Consider the following 14406-nt stretch of genomic DNA (forward strand, 5'->3'; position numbering starts at 1 on the left):
GAGGAAAAGGGAATCGACAGACAGTGCAGATTAGCCCTGTGGCCATTCCGCTCAATAATAAGTACACCACTTTGGATACTACTGGGGGGGTCTACTTATCGGGGGAAGCCACAGAGACTGGATCTCGGGCACTGAGTCAGGGTCTGTGGCTCAGAAGGGAAGGAGGAGAAGAGGGGTGCCGTATTGATAGGTGATTCCATAGTTAGAGGAGCAAACAGGAGTTTCCGTGGACATGAAGGAGGCACCCAGATGGACTATTGCCTCCCAGGTGCCGGGGTCACGGATGTTCTCAGGTCAGGTTCACAGTATTATAAAGGAGCAGAGTGAGCAATTGGAAGTCATGGGAACAAACAACATAGGTAGAAAAAGGGTGGAGGGCCTGAAGAGAGATATAGGGAATTAGGTTGCAAGCTGAAAAGTAGGACCTCTAGTGTAGTAATTTTTGGATTGCTGCCTGTGCAATGTGCTGCTCGTGACGGTAAGAATAGGATGATTTGGCAGATGAATGTGTGGTGGAGGAATTGGTTCGGGGGCAGAGTTTCAAATTTCTGTATCACAGGGATCCCTTCAGTGGAAGAGATCACCTATAGAAAAAGTATGGGCTCATTTGCTAGAGCTAGAGCTGTTGGGGAGGATTTCAACTAATTTGGCAGGTGGATGGGAAAGGGACTGATAGGGCTGAGGATGAGGCAGTTGGTACACAACTAGGTACTGTGCGTAGTGAGATTGCGAGGAAAATCAGACAGATAATAGAACAAAATTTCAGTTAGTAGGATGAATTGAAGTGTAACATGGGGGCAAAATTGAAAAGGAACGCAGGACTGAAGGTGTTATATTTGAGTGTGTGCAGTATTCAGAATAAGGTAGATCCCCTTGTAGTGCAGTTAGTGACTGGCAGGTATGACGCTAACGGTATTACCTGGTCATGGCTGAAAGAAGATCAGAGTTGGGAGCTTAATATCCAAGGTAGGTATTGTATCAAAAGGACTGTCATGTAGGCAGAGGGGGCTGTGTGGCTCCGTTGGTGAAAAGTGAAATCAAAGAGGTGAAAGAGATTAAATATGATGGGAAGATATATATTCCTTGTGGGTAGAGTTAAGAAACTGTAAGGGTAAAAAGACCCTGATGGGAGTTATATACTGAACACTGAACAGTAGCAAGAATGAGGGATACAAATTACAACAAGAGATTGAAAAGGCACATAAAAGGACGATGTTACAATAATCATGGGGAACTTAATATGCAGGTAGTTTGGGTAACTCTGGTTGGTGATGGATCACAAGGGGGGAAACTTATAGAGTGCCTAAAGGATGGTTTTTTAGATTAGCTTGTGATTGAGCTCACAAGGGGAAAGGCAATTCTGGATTGGGTTTTGTGTAATGAACCAGATTTAATTAGGGAGCTTGAGGTAAAGGAACACTTAGGAGAGAGTGATCATAAAATGATAGAATTCACCCTGCATTTTGAGAGGGAAAAGTTAAAGTCAGAAGTATCAGTATTACAGAGGAGTAAAGGGAACTACAAAAACATGAGAGAAGAGTTGGTTAAAGTTGATTGGAAGGGAACACTAGCAGGGAATGTAGCAGAACAGCAATGGTTGGAGTTTCTGGGAGCAACTTGGAGGGCACAGATTGGAGACCTCTCAAAGAAGCAGTATTCTGAAGGGAGGATGATGCAACCATTATTGACAAGGGAAGTCAAAGGCAGGATAAAAGGAAAAAAAGAAGACATATAATATAGTGCCAATCTTCACTGTGGAAGACCCTAGCATTATGCCAGAAATTCAAGAGTGTCAGGAGACAGAAGTGAGTGTACTTGCTATTAGTAAGGAGAATGTGCTTGGGAAGCTGAGGTATCTGAATGTAGATAAGTCATTTAGTCCAGGTGGACTACACGCCATGGTTCTGAAAGAGGTGGCTGAAGTGATTGTGGAGACATTAGTAATGATCTTTCAAGAATCACTACATTCTGGAATGGTTCCAAAGGACTGGAAAATTGTTAATTTCACTCCACTCTTTAAGAGGGGAGGGAGACAGGAGAAAATAAATTATACAGCAGTTAGCTCTCTTCAATGTTCCAAAATGTTGGATTCCATTACTGAAGATGAGGTTTCAGAATACTTGGAAGAACATGATAAAATAAACTAAAGTTAGCATGGTTTTCCTCAGGGGAAATCTTGCCTAACGAATCTGTTGAAATTCTTTGAGGAAATAACAGGCATGATAGACTAAGGAGAGTCCGTGACGCTAGTATACTTGGCATTTCAGAAGGCCTTCGACAAGGCGTTGCACATGAGACTGCTAAACAAAGTAAGAGCCCATGGTATTACTGGAAAGCTACTAGCATGGATAGAAGATTGACTGAATAACAGGAGGCAAAGAGTAGAAAAAAATGAGGCCTTTTGATTGGATGCCGGTGACTAGTGGTGTTCTGCATGTGTCAGTGCTGGGATCACTTCTTTTCATGTTATATGTCAATGGTATTGATAATGGAATAGATGGCTTTGTGGCAAAAATTATGGACAATACAAAGATAGGTGGAGGGCAGGTGATGTTGAAAAAGCAGAAGGACTCTGACAAAATTCAATAATCAGTGCTGCAAGGCAACTTGGGAGTTCTCATGCAGGATTTCCTAATGATTAACTTGCAGGTTGAGTCAGTGGTAAGGAAGCATGTACAATGTTAGCATTCATTTCGAAAGGACTTGATTATAAAAGCAAGGATGTAATACTGAGGCTTTATAAAGCATTGGTCAGACTGCACTTGGAGTATTTGAGCAGTTTCAGGCCCCTTATATATGAAAAGTTTTGTTGGCATTGGAGAGACCCCAGAGGAGGTTCACAAGAATGATTCGAGGAATGCAAGGATTAATGTATGAGGAAAGTTTGGTGAGTTTGTGACTGTTCTCACTGGAGTTTAGAAGAATGGGAGAGGATCTAATTGAAACCATTCTGAATATTGAATGGCCTAGATAGTGTTGATTTGGAAAGGATGTTTCCTGTAAGGGGGCAGTCTAGGACCAGAGGGCATAGCATCAAAGTAGAGGGACATCCACTTAGAATAAAGATGAGGAGGAATTTCTTTAGCCAGAGGGTCTTGAATCTGTGGAATTAATTGTCACAGATGGCTGAAGAGGCCAAGTTCTTTGGGTATATTTAAAGGGGCTTTTGATATGTTCCTAATTGTTCAGGCTATCAATGGTATGGGAAGAAGACAAGATAATGCGGTTGAAAGGGATAATAAATCAGCCATGATGGAATGGCAGAGCAGACATGATGGGTCAAATGGCCTAATTCTGGTCCTATGTCCTATGGTCTTATCTTGATCTCATTCCAAGATTTCTCATTACATTGGAAGAGACCATTCAGCTTACCAATTCTATGCTAAATTTCAGAACAAACCCATTAGACCCACACCTCCAATAAGTTTTGGTAACCTATTCTCTCATATGTGTCCATCAATGTTGCCCAGTGATCCCACCATAACATGAGGTGATATTTAGAGTCATCAGTTAATTTATTTGGTTTCTTGAGATACGGAAGGAAGCCCTTTCTCTCTCAAATGTCCTCTAATTCCCCTTCACGAGGAATAATTTACATTAGCCAGCAAACTCACCAACATGTCTTTGGCATGTGCAAAGAAACTGTAATACATAGGGGAAATCTATGCAGGCGCAGGTAGAAAATGCAACCCCAGTCCTGGCTGCACCAAAGGCCAGGATTAAACCTGGATGCCTGTAGCTGTGAGGCAGCAGCAAGCTTTTGTTTAATTAATTATGATTATTGATAATGATTATAAATCAACAAGGCACTCAGGCTGTCGGAAGATAGGTAGCCCAGGTATTCGTTTCCATCTCAATCTCTACATGATCTCAAAGCCTACTGAAACCCTTTGAGGAAATTACAAGCAGGGTAGACAAAGGAGATGCAGTAGACATGGTGTACTTGGATTTTCAGAAGGCCTTTGACAAGGTGCCGCACATGAGGCTGCTTAGCAAGATAAGAGCCCATGGAATTACAGGGAAGTTGCTAGCATAGGTGGAGCATTGGCTGGATGGCAGAAAACAGAGAGTAGGAATAAAGGGATCCTATTCTGGCTGGTTGCCAATTACCAGTGGAGTTTCACAGGGGTCGGTGTTGGGACCGTTACTTTTTATGATGTATGTCAATGATTTGGACTACAGTATTAATGGATTTTTGGCTAAATTTGCTGATGATACAAAGATAGGTGGAGGAACTGGTAGTGTTGAGGAAACAGAGAACCTGCAGAGAGACTTGGATAGTTTAGGGGAATGGGCAAAGGAGTGGCAAATGAAATACAATGTTGGAAAGTGTATGGTCATGCACTTTGGTGGAAGAAATAAACAGGCAGACTATTATTTACATGGAGAGAGAATTCAAAATGCAGAGATGCAAATGGACTTGGGAGTCCTTGTGCAAGATACACTAAAGGTTAACCTGCAGGTTGAGTCAGTTGTGAAGAAGGCGAATGCAATGTTGGCATTCATTTCTAGAGGTATAGAATATAAGAGCAGGGATGTGATGTTGAGGCTCTATAAGGCACTCGTGAGACCACATTTGGAGTATTGTGTGCAGTTTTGGGCTCCTTATTTTAGAAAGGATATACTGACATTGGAGAGGGTTCAGAGAAGATTCACGAGAATGATTCCAGGAATGAAAGGGTTACCCTATGAGGAATGTCTGGCAGCTCTCGGTCTGTATTCCTTGGAGTTCAGGAGAATGAGGGGGGTTCTCATAGAAACATTCCGAATGTTAAAAGGCCTGTACGGATTAGATATGGCAAAGTTATTTCCCATAGTAGGGGATTCTAGGGCAAGAGGGCATGACTTCAGGATTGAAGGACGTCATTTTAGAACTGAGATGCAGAGAAATTACTTTAGTCAGAGGGTGGTAAATATGTGGAATTTGTTGCCACGAGCGGCTGTGGAGGCCAAGTCATTGGGTGTATTTAAGGCAGAGATAGATAGGTTCTTGATTAGCCAGGGTATCAAAGGTTTTTGGGAGAAAACAGGGGAGTGGGGATGACCGGACGAATTGGATTAGCCCACAATTGAATGGTGGAGCAGACTCGATGGGCCAAATGGCCTACTTCTGCTTCTATGTCTTATGGTCTTATGATGCAAATAAAATAAACATATTGCCTCAGGAAAGCAGCATCTGTCAGCAATGATCCCCACTACCTGGCCCATGCTTTCTTCTAGTTGTTAGTTAGTTATTTATTTATTGATTTATTGATTGATTGATTGATTGAGATACAGCATGGGATAGGCACTTTCAGCCCTCTGAGCTGCACTGCCCAGCAACCCCTGATTTAGCTGTAGCATAAACACATGACAATTTGCAACAACCAATTGGTATGTCTTTGGAATGTGGGAAGAAACCAGAGCACCTAGAGGAAACCCACACAGTCACAGGGAGAACGTACAACCTCCTTACATTACAGACACAAATACTCTTTTCAGTAGATGCAGGTTCACCTTCAGAGTTGCTCCAGCATTTTGTGTCTGAAACTCCTTACATTGTCAGGCAGGAAGTACATTCCAACTCAGGCCAACATCAAGCAGGCACTGGAGGGACTTGTATCATAAGTGCACCTTATTATCTGCTAATTTATTTGTGGCAATATTACTTTAGGTGTAGTGTGTGCGTTATATGTACTGTGCTGTGCACCATGGTCCAGAGAAATGTTGTTTCATTTGGCACTGTGGAACTTGAACTTAAGTTTGTAAAGGCCCAAATTAGTCACAAGGCCCTGAGGGAATCATGAGGTTACATGTCATTGGGGTCAGAGGTCCATGCACATTTGTATGTTGAGGCTTGAAGGCCAAACCCATGATTGGAAAGTGCAGTTGGTGAAGTCTGAAGTTGGAGGCCAATTTGCTGTGAGGCTGGGAGTTAGTGGACAAAGCTGGAGGCATATAGGCAGCCTGTCCTGGGTTTGGAGGTCTGTCTGTGTGTGTGAGTGGGAAAGGGGCTTGTTTTGCTGTTGTTGTTGCTGCTTGTGTTGTTCTGCAGAACTATGCTAGTGCCAGAATGTGTGATGAAGCATGCTGCCCCCAGCGTATCTTTTAGTGCACTAGCTGTTAACACAAGCAACAGATTTCTCTGTATGCTTTGATGTACCCGAGATAAATAAATCTGAATCTGAATTTTTTTGAACCAGCCTGCTCAACTTTAACCCTACCTCAACAACACTACACACCACCTCGTACCGCTATGGACTTATCTCTGATTGTAAATACAAGAGAATCTGCAGATTCTAGGAAATCTAGTGGAACACATACAGTACAAAATACTGGAGAAACTCAGCAGGTCAGGAAGCATCTGTGGAAAGGGATAAACAATCAATGTTTTTGGCTGACACCTTTCATCAGGACGGTCTCTGACTTTTTTTTCTACTTATCTCATGTCTTGCACAGTCTTTTCTTAACTGCCTTGTATAATTTATATACAAATTATGTATAATTTATGCTCTGTGTGTTGTCAGAACCTATGAGCCCGTGATGTTGATGCAAGCAAACTTTGCATTGTACCTGCAGCTCACCTGCCACACTTTGCCTCCTTCCAGCTCAGGTTTTCACATCTGCCTCTTGCTGCACCAACTTCCCCAAACCCCTGAATTCCTCAACCCTATTTCTCACCTTCTCAAAATCAATCTTGCTGACTCTATCAGCCTAAGCCAAGCGGTGTTTGCTTGCCACCCCTCTCTGTGACATTTCAGCGGACAATTTTAGCCTTTATATTAAAGCAGGAAGAAGTTGAGTCAGTTTTACAAACCTTTTTTGGTGTCTGTACTTCAGTGTAGATCACTGGCTGTGATTCACTCTCCAACTCCTGCCCTGAGTCCATAAAGAGAAAGAGATAAATAAAGATCAAATGTGTGTTCAAGTGTTCTTTAAGCCCCAGGAGAACCCAGACTGAGATAGGGACATACACAGAGTGAATCACATTCTCATCCAATCATCCAACGGCTGCCTGCTGCAGGTTTGTTTGTGGCTGGAGGTGGGGAATCCACCCTCGCAGTAAAGTTTCTGGCTAACACAGAACTGCTCAACGCTATCTGAGGGACTGGTTTATGCGAAGGTGGTACAGCTGGAAGATTAACTTGAATTTTATCTTTAACCTTCTGTGTGAACATCTGCTCATCACTGACATTTCCTGGTTTCACTTCACTCTCTTTATAAAGAACCAAAAAATATTGTTAAGTTAAGGATAACTCAGTTTAACATAAGGAGAAACAGATTTAGCAATGAAACATTCTGTAAAATCAGGTTGATTGCCCATTGACACTCCATGCTGATAAAGATAAAGGGATCTAATACCAACCACAAGGAAATCTGCAGATGCTGGAATTTCAAGCAACACACATAAAAATTGCTGGTGAACTCAGCAGGCCAGGCAGCATCTATAGGAAGAGGTATGGTTGACGTTTCGGGCCAAGACCCCTCGTTAGGACTAACTGAAAGAAGAGATAGTAAGAGATTTGAAAGTGGGAGGGGGAGGGGTGATTTATCTTTTATTATTATATATTTTTTCTCTCTCTCCTTTTTCTCCCTCTGTCCCTCTCACTATACTCTTTGCCCATCCTCCAGGCTTTCCCCTTCCCTCTTTCTTTCTCCCTAGGCCTCCCATGATCCTCTCATATTCCCTATTGCCAATCAATTGTCCAGCTCTTAGCTTCATCCTTCCCCTTCCTGTTTTCTCCTATCATTTCAGATCTCCTCCTTCCCCTCCCACTTTCAAATCTCTTACTATCTCTTCTTTCAGTTAGTCTTGACGAAGGGTCTCAGCCCGAAACATCGACCGTACCTCTTCCTATAGATGCTGCCTGACCTGCTGTGTTCACCAGCAATTTTTATGTGTGTTGGATCTAATACCAAACATGGATTGGTATAATTCCATCTGTGCAGACTAATTCAACAACTCTAAGGGTAGTGGACCTTATGGTGCAATGGCTTTTCAGTTTTCACACTTGTTTGGATAAAAAATTTAAAGAAACACTCTTGCCTGCAATTGATTTTGGAATTACCAATGATTATCTCACAGCCACAAATAAAAGTTGGGTCGAGCACCTCCGCTCTAGCCACCAAAAGTGGAATTTCTCGGTGGCCAACCATTTTAATTGCTATCCCCATTCCCATTCTGACGTGTTGGTCCATGGCCTCCTCTTTTACCATGATGAGGCCAGCCTCAGGGTGGAGGAGCAGCACCTCATACTCCATCAGGGTAACCTTCAACATTGATTTCTCTTTTTGGTAATTTTTTGTTCCCCCTTCCCTCTTCTTCTAGTCCCCACTATAGCCTCTTACACCTTCTCCTGGATAGGTACATGGAGCTTAGAAAAATAGAGGGCTATAGGTAATTTCTAAAGTAAGTACATGTTCAGCACAGCTTTCTGGGCCGAAGGGTCTGTATTGTGCTTTAGGTTTTCTATGTTTCTCCTCACTTGCCTATCACCCCCCCCCCCCCCGGTGTCCCTCCTTCTTCCCTTTCTCCCATGGTGCATTCTTCTCTTCTATCAGATTCTTTCTTCACCAGGCCCTTTACCTTTCTACCAACCTGGCTTCACCTATTACCTTCCATCTAGTCCTCCTTCTTCTCTCCCCACTTTTTTATTCTGACATCTCCCCCCTTCCCTTCCAGTCCCAAAGAAGGGTCTCAATCTGAAATGTTGACTGTATATTCATTTCCATAGATGCTGCCTGACCTGCTGAGTTTCTCCAGCATTTAGTGTGTGTTACTCTGGATTTTCAACATCTGCAGAATCTCTTGTGCAAATATTTCGAGTGTGGGTGTCCCCCAGTAATTTGAATTGGAACTGGTATATTATTGTCACATGTACCAAAGTACAGTGAAAAGCTTGTTTTGCATGCTATTCGTATGTACCAAATCATTATGCAGTGCATTGAGATAGTACAAGGTAAAACAATAACAGAATGCAGAAAAAATGCAACATCTACAAAGAAACTGCAGTGTAGGTTGGGTATAAGGTGGAATATCTTAGTCTATAATCCAAAAAACGAAGGATAGATCTATATGGAAAACCATGGTCACCAAAGTCCGCATTGGATATGGTACCTAGACAGACAGATAAGACAGAGGAACATAATTAGGCCATTTAGCCCAGGGGTCCCCAACAGAGGGGTGGTGGGGGGGGGGGTGTTCAAGTTCAACAGTGCGTGACAGCCAATGAGGAAAGGTGCAGCTGACTCATATCGTTTCATATCGCCAATTCATATCGTTTCCTCAGGGCCCGGTAGCACATGCTTTGCGGCCCGGTACTGGTCCACGGCCTGGTGGTTGGGGACCACTGACCCACTGAGTCTGCTCCACCATTACATCATGGCTGATATATTATTTCTCTCAACCCCATTTTACTGCCTTATCCCCATCTTTATGAGGCAGATAGTAAGGTCAAGTATCCATCTTATTCTACCAGAGCACCATGCGATATGTAGGGGTAGAAGCTGTCCTTGAGACTGATGGTACATGTTTTCAGGTTTCTGTATCTTCTGCCTGATGAGGGAGGTTAAAACAGAGAATGCCCAGAGTGGATGGGATCTTTAATTATGCTGGCTGCTTTATTGAGACAACACGAAGAATAATGCGCCGATCTGTGTCCACAACTCTGCAGTTTCTTCAGTCATGCATAAAACAATAGCCATACCAAGCTATGCTGCATCCAAATAGTATATTGTATATTACAAGAAGTTGAAGCATAGTCAATTTGTCTGTGCTATCAGGTCTTTTTAATTAAAAATAAGTTTTCAGTTGTTTTTGACCAACACAATTTATAAGACATTCTGATCCTAGGCCCTACTACGTAACTGATACAACTCCTCAGCTCTTTGGGCCTGTGCGGGCACCAGACAGCATTGGGCTCCAAGGTTTTTAGAGCACCTGAATTGGCTAATTGTTGTTTAACGACAGTCACTAATTGTTCAGAGTTCCTTCTGTTTTTCTCGAGCAAGTTGCTCTTTGTAATGTGGCCTTCTGGTGCCTTCTGTTGAACCTCATTAAGTTTATTTTGATCATCTTAGGGTTCTGTGTTACTTGGATTATTTAAGTGGAAGCCCAACTAGCGCTAATCGCAGGACCTCAGTTTTGAGAATGTTACTTCTCACGATGTTGCTTGGCTGAGCTGCTGATGTTCTTTTGGAATTATTATGAATAAGCTCTCATCGCCATCTCCATATCATGGTCTGGCTTTTCTATGCACTTGGGTTCTGATCTTGCCAATGCACATCATGACAGATGTGTCTATTTTTATTCTTCGAGGGTCATTGGATAGTAGACCTTACTTTATGGTTGGGAACAATGCAATTAGAAACATAGAAACATAGAAAACCTACAGCACAATACAGGCCCTTTGGCCCACAAAGTTGTGTCAAACATGTCCCTACCTTAGATTTACTAAGGTTACCCATATCCCTCTATTTTTCTAACCTCCATGTACCTATCAAAAAGTCTCTTAAAAGACCCTATCGTATCCGTCTCCACCACCGTTGCCAGCAGCCCATTCCATGCATTCACCATTCTCTGTGTAAAAAACTCACCCCTGACATCTCCTCCGTACCTACTCCCAATCACCTTAAACCTGTGCTGTCTTGTGGCAGCCATTTCAGCCCTGGGAAAAGGCCTCTGACTATCCACATGATCAATGCCTCTCATCATCTTATACACCTCTGTCAGGTCACCTCTCATCCTCCGTCGCTCCAAGGAGAAAAGGCCGAGTTCACTCAACCTGTCTTCAAAAGGCATGCTCCCCAATCCAGGCAACATCCTTGTAAATCTCCTCAGCACCCTTTCAATGGTTTCCACATCCTTCCTGTAGTGAGGTGACCAGAACTGAGCACAGTACTCCAAGTGGGGTCTGACCAGGGTCCTATATAGCTGCAACATTACCTCTCGTAATGTTACTTGATGTTACTTCTGCTCTCTGAATTTATAACAAACAAGCAATCTGCTGGAAGAACCTAACAGGTCAAGCAGCATGTATGAGGCACATGGAATTGTCAATATTTTGTGTCAAAACCCTGCAACAGGACTGATGTATAATTTATTGCTTCAGATTCTAGCATCTGCAGTCTCTTCCCTCTCATTTCATCTCATTGCCCGTATCTGTTCAGGATTCCGATCATCTTGTAACCTGTTTGGAATTCTACTTTGGTAGATCTGGGTTTTATTCAGGAGGATGAAATGAGTGATTGTGAGTTGCTTACCTCCCCATTTGATCATTTGTTTCATGTATTTATTAACTTTTGATGCCACTTCAATGAATATAAGGATGATATAAAGTATCAAAGTTCAAATAAATGTACTTTGAAGTATGATATTTGAAGTAAGATGTAGGGCCTAGTAGGGTCTCATTTCCCCAGCAACTGGTTCTATCCTGACTGCCAGTGTTGCTTGCATGTTGTTTGCATATTTACCCTTTGACCCTGTTGCTTTCCCCCGGTACTCTGGTTTCATCCCACATCTCAGAGATGTGCTTGTTGGTATGTTAATTAGCTACTAGAAATAGAGCCTAGGCAGGTTAGTGTGGGGGAATCTGGGGGTGGAGTGAGGAATGATGATGGGTATTCAGGTGAAAAGAGAAATAGTGTAGATGGGTACTGATGATTCCCCGGAGACAACTTGGATTCTTTAATATTCCACAAGGAGTGTTTTATGGGGAAAGATGTTATCCCATACATTCACGAGATCACATCAGATGTGAAACACACAACGGTGAACCATTGTGTGAGAACAGCAGTTGTATCATTTGGACAGACAGGAAAAGACCAGGAATTGAAACTATTACATTTTATTCTTAGTGCAGTTGACTTACATTGCAAAATGATAATCAAATTACAAAGCAAGTGTGTGAGGAATGAGTATTTACCACAGTGACCATGGATATCCTTGGGATTCCCAGCTTGTGGAGCTCAACAGCTCTTAAAGCAGATGGGTTTCACAATATTTTAGCTACATCATCTCCAGGAGATCATTTGGGTCTCAGGAGATCAAGTGCATATCCACCTTCCTAGATTATCTAGGATTTCTACTCCCTGGGGAATATTTGGGAACCCCACTGCCTAAAGGTTATTTAGAATTGACATGATATTGCCTCACATTTTCAAGAAGTTGAAGAGATCATGGTCAGAACAGGTATTCAGGCCGAACCCAACAGACCCGATTTGAATTATAATCACAGTTTGAATAGCGTATACTGTAAATGCATTGAAATAATACATAGGGCACTATGAGAGGAGGTTACATTTCCCTTGTTAATTCCCTTGTTAATTAGTTGTATATCTTGCATAGTTTTATTCAAAACATTGTGAATAGGTAATCACTTGATGTGACCTAATGGCTTGAATTTCCATTGCGACAATTAATTAGGTTTTAGTTTAAACCTGCAGCCTCAGCGGTAATGTCCAGACTTATTCAGAAGGCAGATGCGTGAAGCATCATCAAATCTAAACGTAAATTAAAGGGATGTATCCCATCACAATAATGAACAAATATTCATATATTTATCGTATTTCAGATACCTGCTTTGCCCATGAATTATTTAATTAACATTCAGAAAATAGTTTTTTTGCTTAGACGGTGAGCACAAATAACTGGCATTTCAATGGTCAAGATGGCGACCATGGCATGATGGTTATCACTGGCCACAACAGAGCTCCATCCCTGTTTGGAATAGCTATATGAGAGAAGTTTTTGGATCATGCAACACTCATGGATTGCATTATGAAGAGGGCTCATCATCTGTCGAAGTGTCCTCTCTGCCTAATGAACCCGTGGAGTGGATCAGCACAAAGCTTACCTTCAATCACTTCCTTCTTGCGCTTCCAAGCCACAATTACGAATATAATGATGACAACAGCACCGCTGGCAATGATCCCAACAACCAGCAGCAATAGTTTTGTAAATGAACCTACCAATCAGAATGGCAGAGTTAAAGACAGATCAGATTCATTCAAACGGACCACCTTATGTATAAATACAATGATCAAGGGAGTGGAAAAGGGATATAAATTGGTCACAAATACTGTATTTATGTGGATAGAAACTTATTCAAGTTAGCCTTGCCCTTAAGTTATTCTTCAAACTTGCACGCTGATAATATGGTAATGACATTCTGTTTTAGGCTGCATTTTTCATTATCATAGGGTTATAGAGAGATACAACATAAAAACAGGTCTTTTGGCCCACTAAATCTGAATCAGCCCAATCCTCTCCCAATTCATTTTATTCTCTCCCACATTCTAATCAACTCACTTATGAATCTCCAACCAGCTAGAAACCAGGGACAATTTACTGTTGCTATTTTACCTGCCAGTCCAATTTGAATGTAAGAGGGAAAGTGGAACACCTGAAATCTATATTTCAGGGAAAACATGTTTAATTGGAAAGGTTGGGTACAGATTGAACTGAGGCAGCGGGGTCCAGGCCCCAGAACACATCGAAGCGACAGAATCCAATGTTTGAACGACAATTTAAGTGCTGGGCTGAATCGGAAAGGTCAAGTGGTGGAGTCGAGGCCCCAGAACACAATTAAGTGACTGCACCCTATGTTTAGAGGATGATTTTGGCTCTGGGCTAGATTGAAAAGGCCAGCGTTTCAGGGCCTGAGGTGAGGGATGGGCTGGTTCAGCTCACTGCTCCACACCGTTTACTCGGTTCTGCACTGAACTAGGGGTCTCTGACTTTCTTTGTGGACTTCAGTTCAGAACACTATTTGCTCACCGTTATTGTTTGCATGATTTGATTTTTTTTTCTTTTCTCTGCACATTGGGGTGTTTAACTGTCTTTTCATTATGAGCTCTTTTTGGTTTCTTTGTTTTGTGGCTGCCTGTTAGGAGGTGAAAGTCAAGGTTGTATAATGTGTATATACTTTGATAATAACGTACTTTGAACTTTGAACATGGAAACTCCACACAAACAGCACCTGAGGTCAGAATTGAACCTGAGCCACTGGAGCTGAGGCAGCAATCCTATCAACAGCACCATCATGCTATCCTGTGCATTTATCCTTTGGGTAAAATAAGATTGAAGTGACAATGGATGCAAAATGAGGTGATCTATCTCGTGCCATTTTGCAGTATTTAGTGGGTTTTGGGGCCCAAAAGCAGCATTCTGTCAGATGGGAAAATCAGTTTCAGGTAACCTTAGCTGTTTGCTCTGTTATTCATAAGAGTTTGGTAAAGCTGTAGCACAGAGATCTGTCTGCATATCAAAAGGTTCCATAAAAATTATCTTCCAGATTAGGAAGATCTCCTTGGAAGAACAATTCTGGACATTTGAGGATTGTACAGGTAGTGAGAATCCTTATGGGGTAAATGCAGGAAGCTGAGCTCAAAGGGAGCAGTAGTCAGATAACTGGTGCAACAAAGTTC

At 42.2% G+C, this 14406-nt stretch overlaps 1 protein-coding gene across 1 annotated transcript in view; it reads right to left on the minus strand.

Annotated features, from left to right (window-relative positions):
- Positions 1-14406, minus strand: part of LOC134349915 (hemicentin-2-like) — a 149473-nt gene that overhangs the window by 100901 nt on the left and 34166 nt on the right. The window contains exons 7-8 of the mRNA XM_063054873.1: positions 12834-12944; positions 6797-6858 (exon numbers count right to left, since the gene is read on the minus strand). Of these exons, the coding sequence (XP_062910943.1) occupies positions 6797-6858; positions 12834-12944 (173 nt within the window). The remainder of the gene's footprint in view (positions 1-6796; positions 6859-12833; positions 12945-14406) is intronic.

Source organism: Mobula hypostoma, chromosome 7 (assembly GCF_963921235.1).
Source record: "Mobula hypostoma chromosome 7, sMobHyp1.1, whole genome shotgun sequence".
Lineage (NCBI taxonomy): Eukaryota > Metazoa > Chordata > Chondrichthyes > Myliobatiformes > Myliobatidae > Mobula > Mobula hypostoma.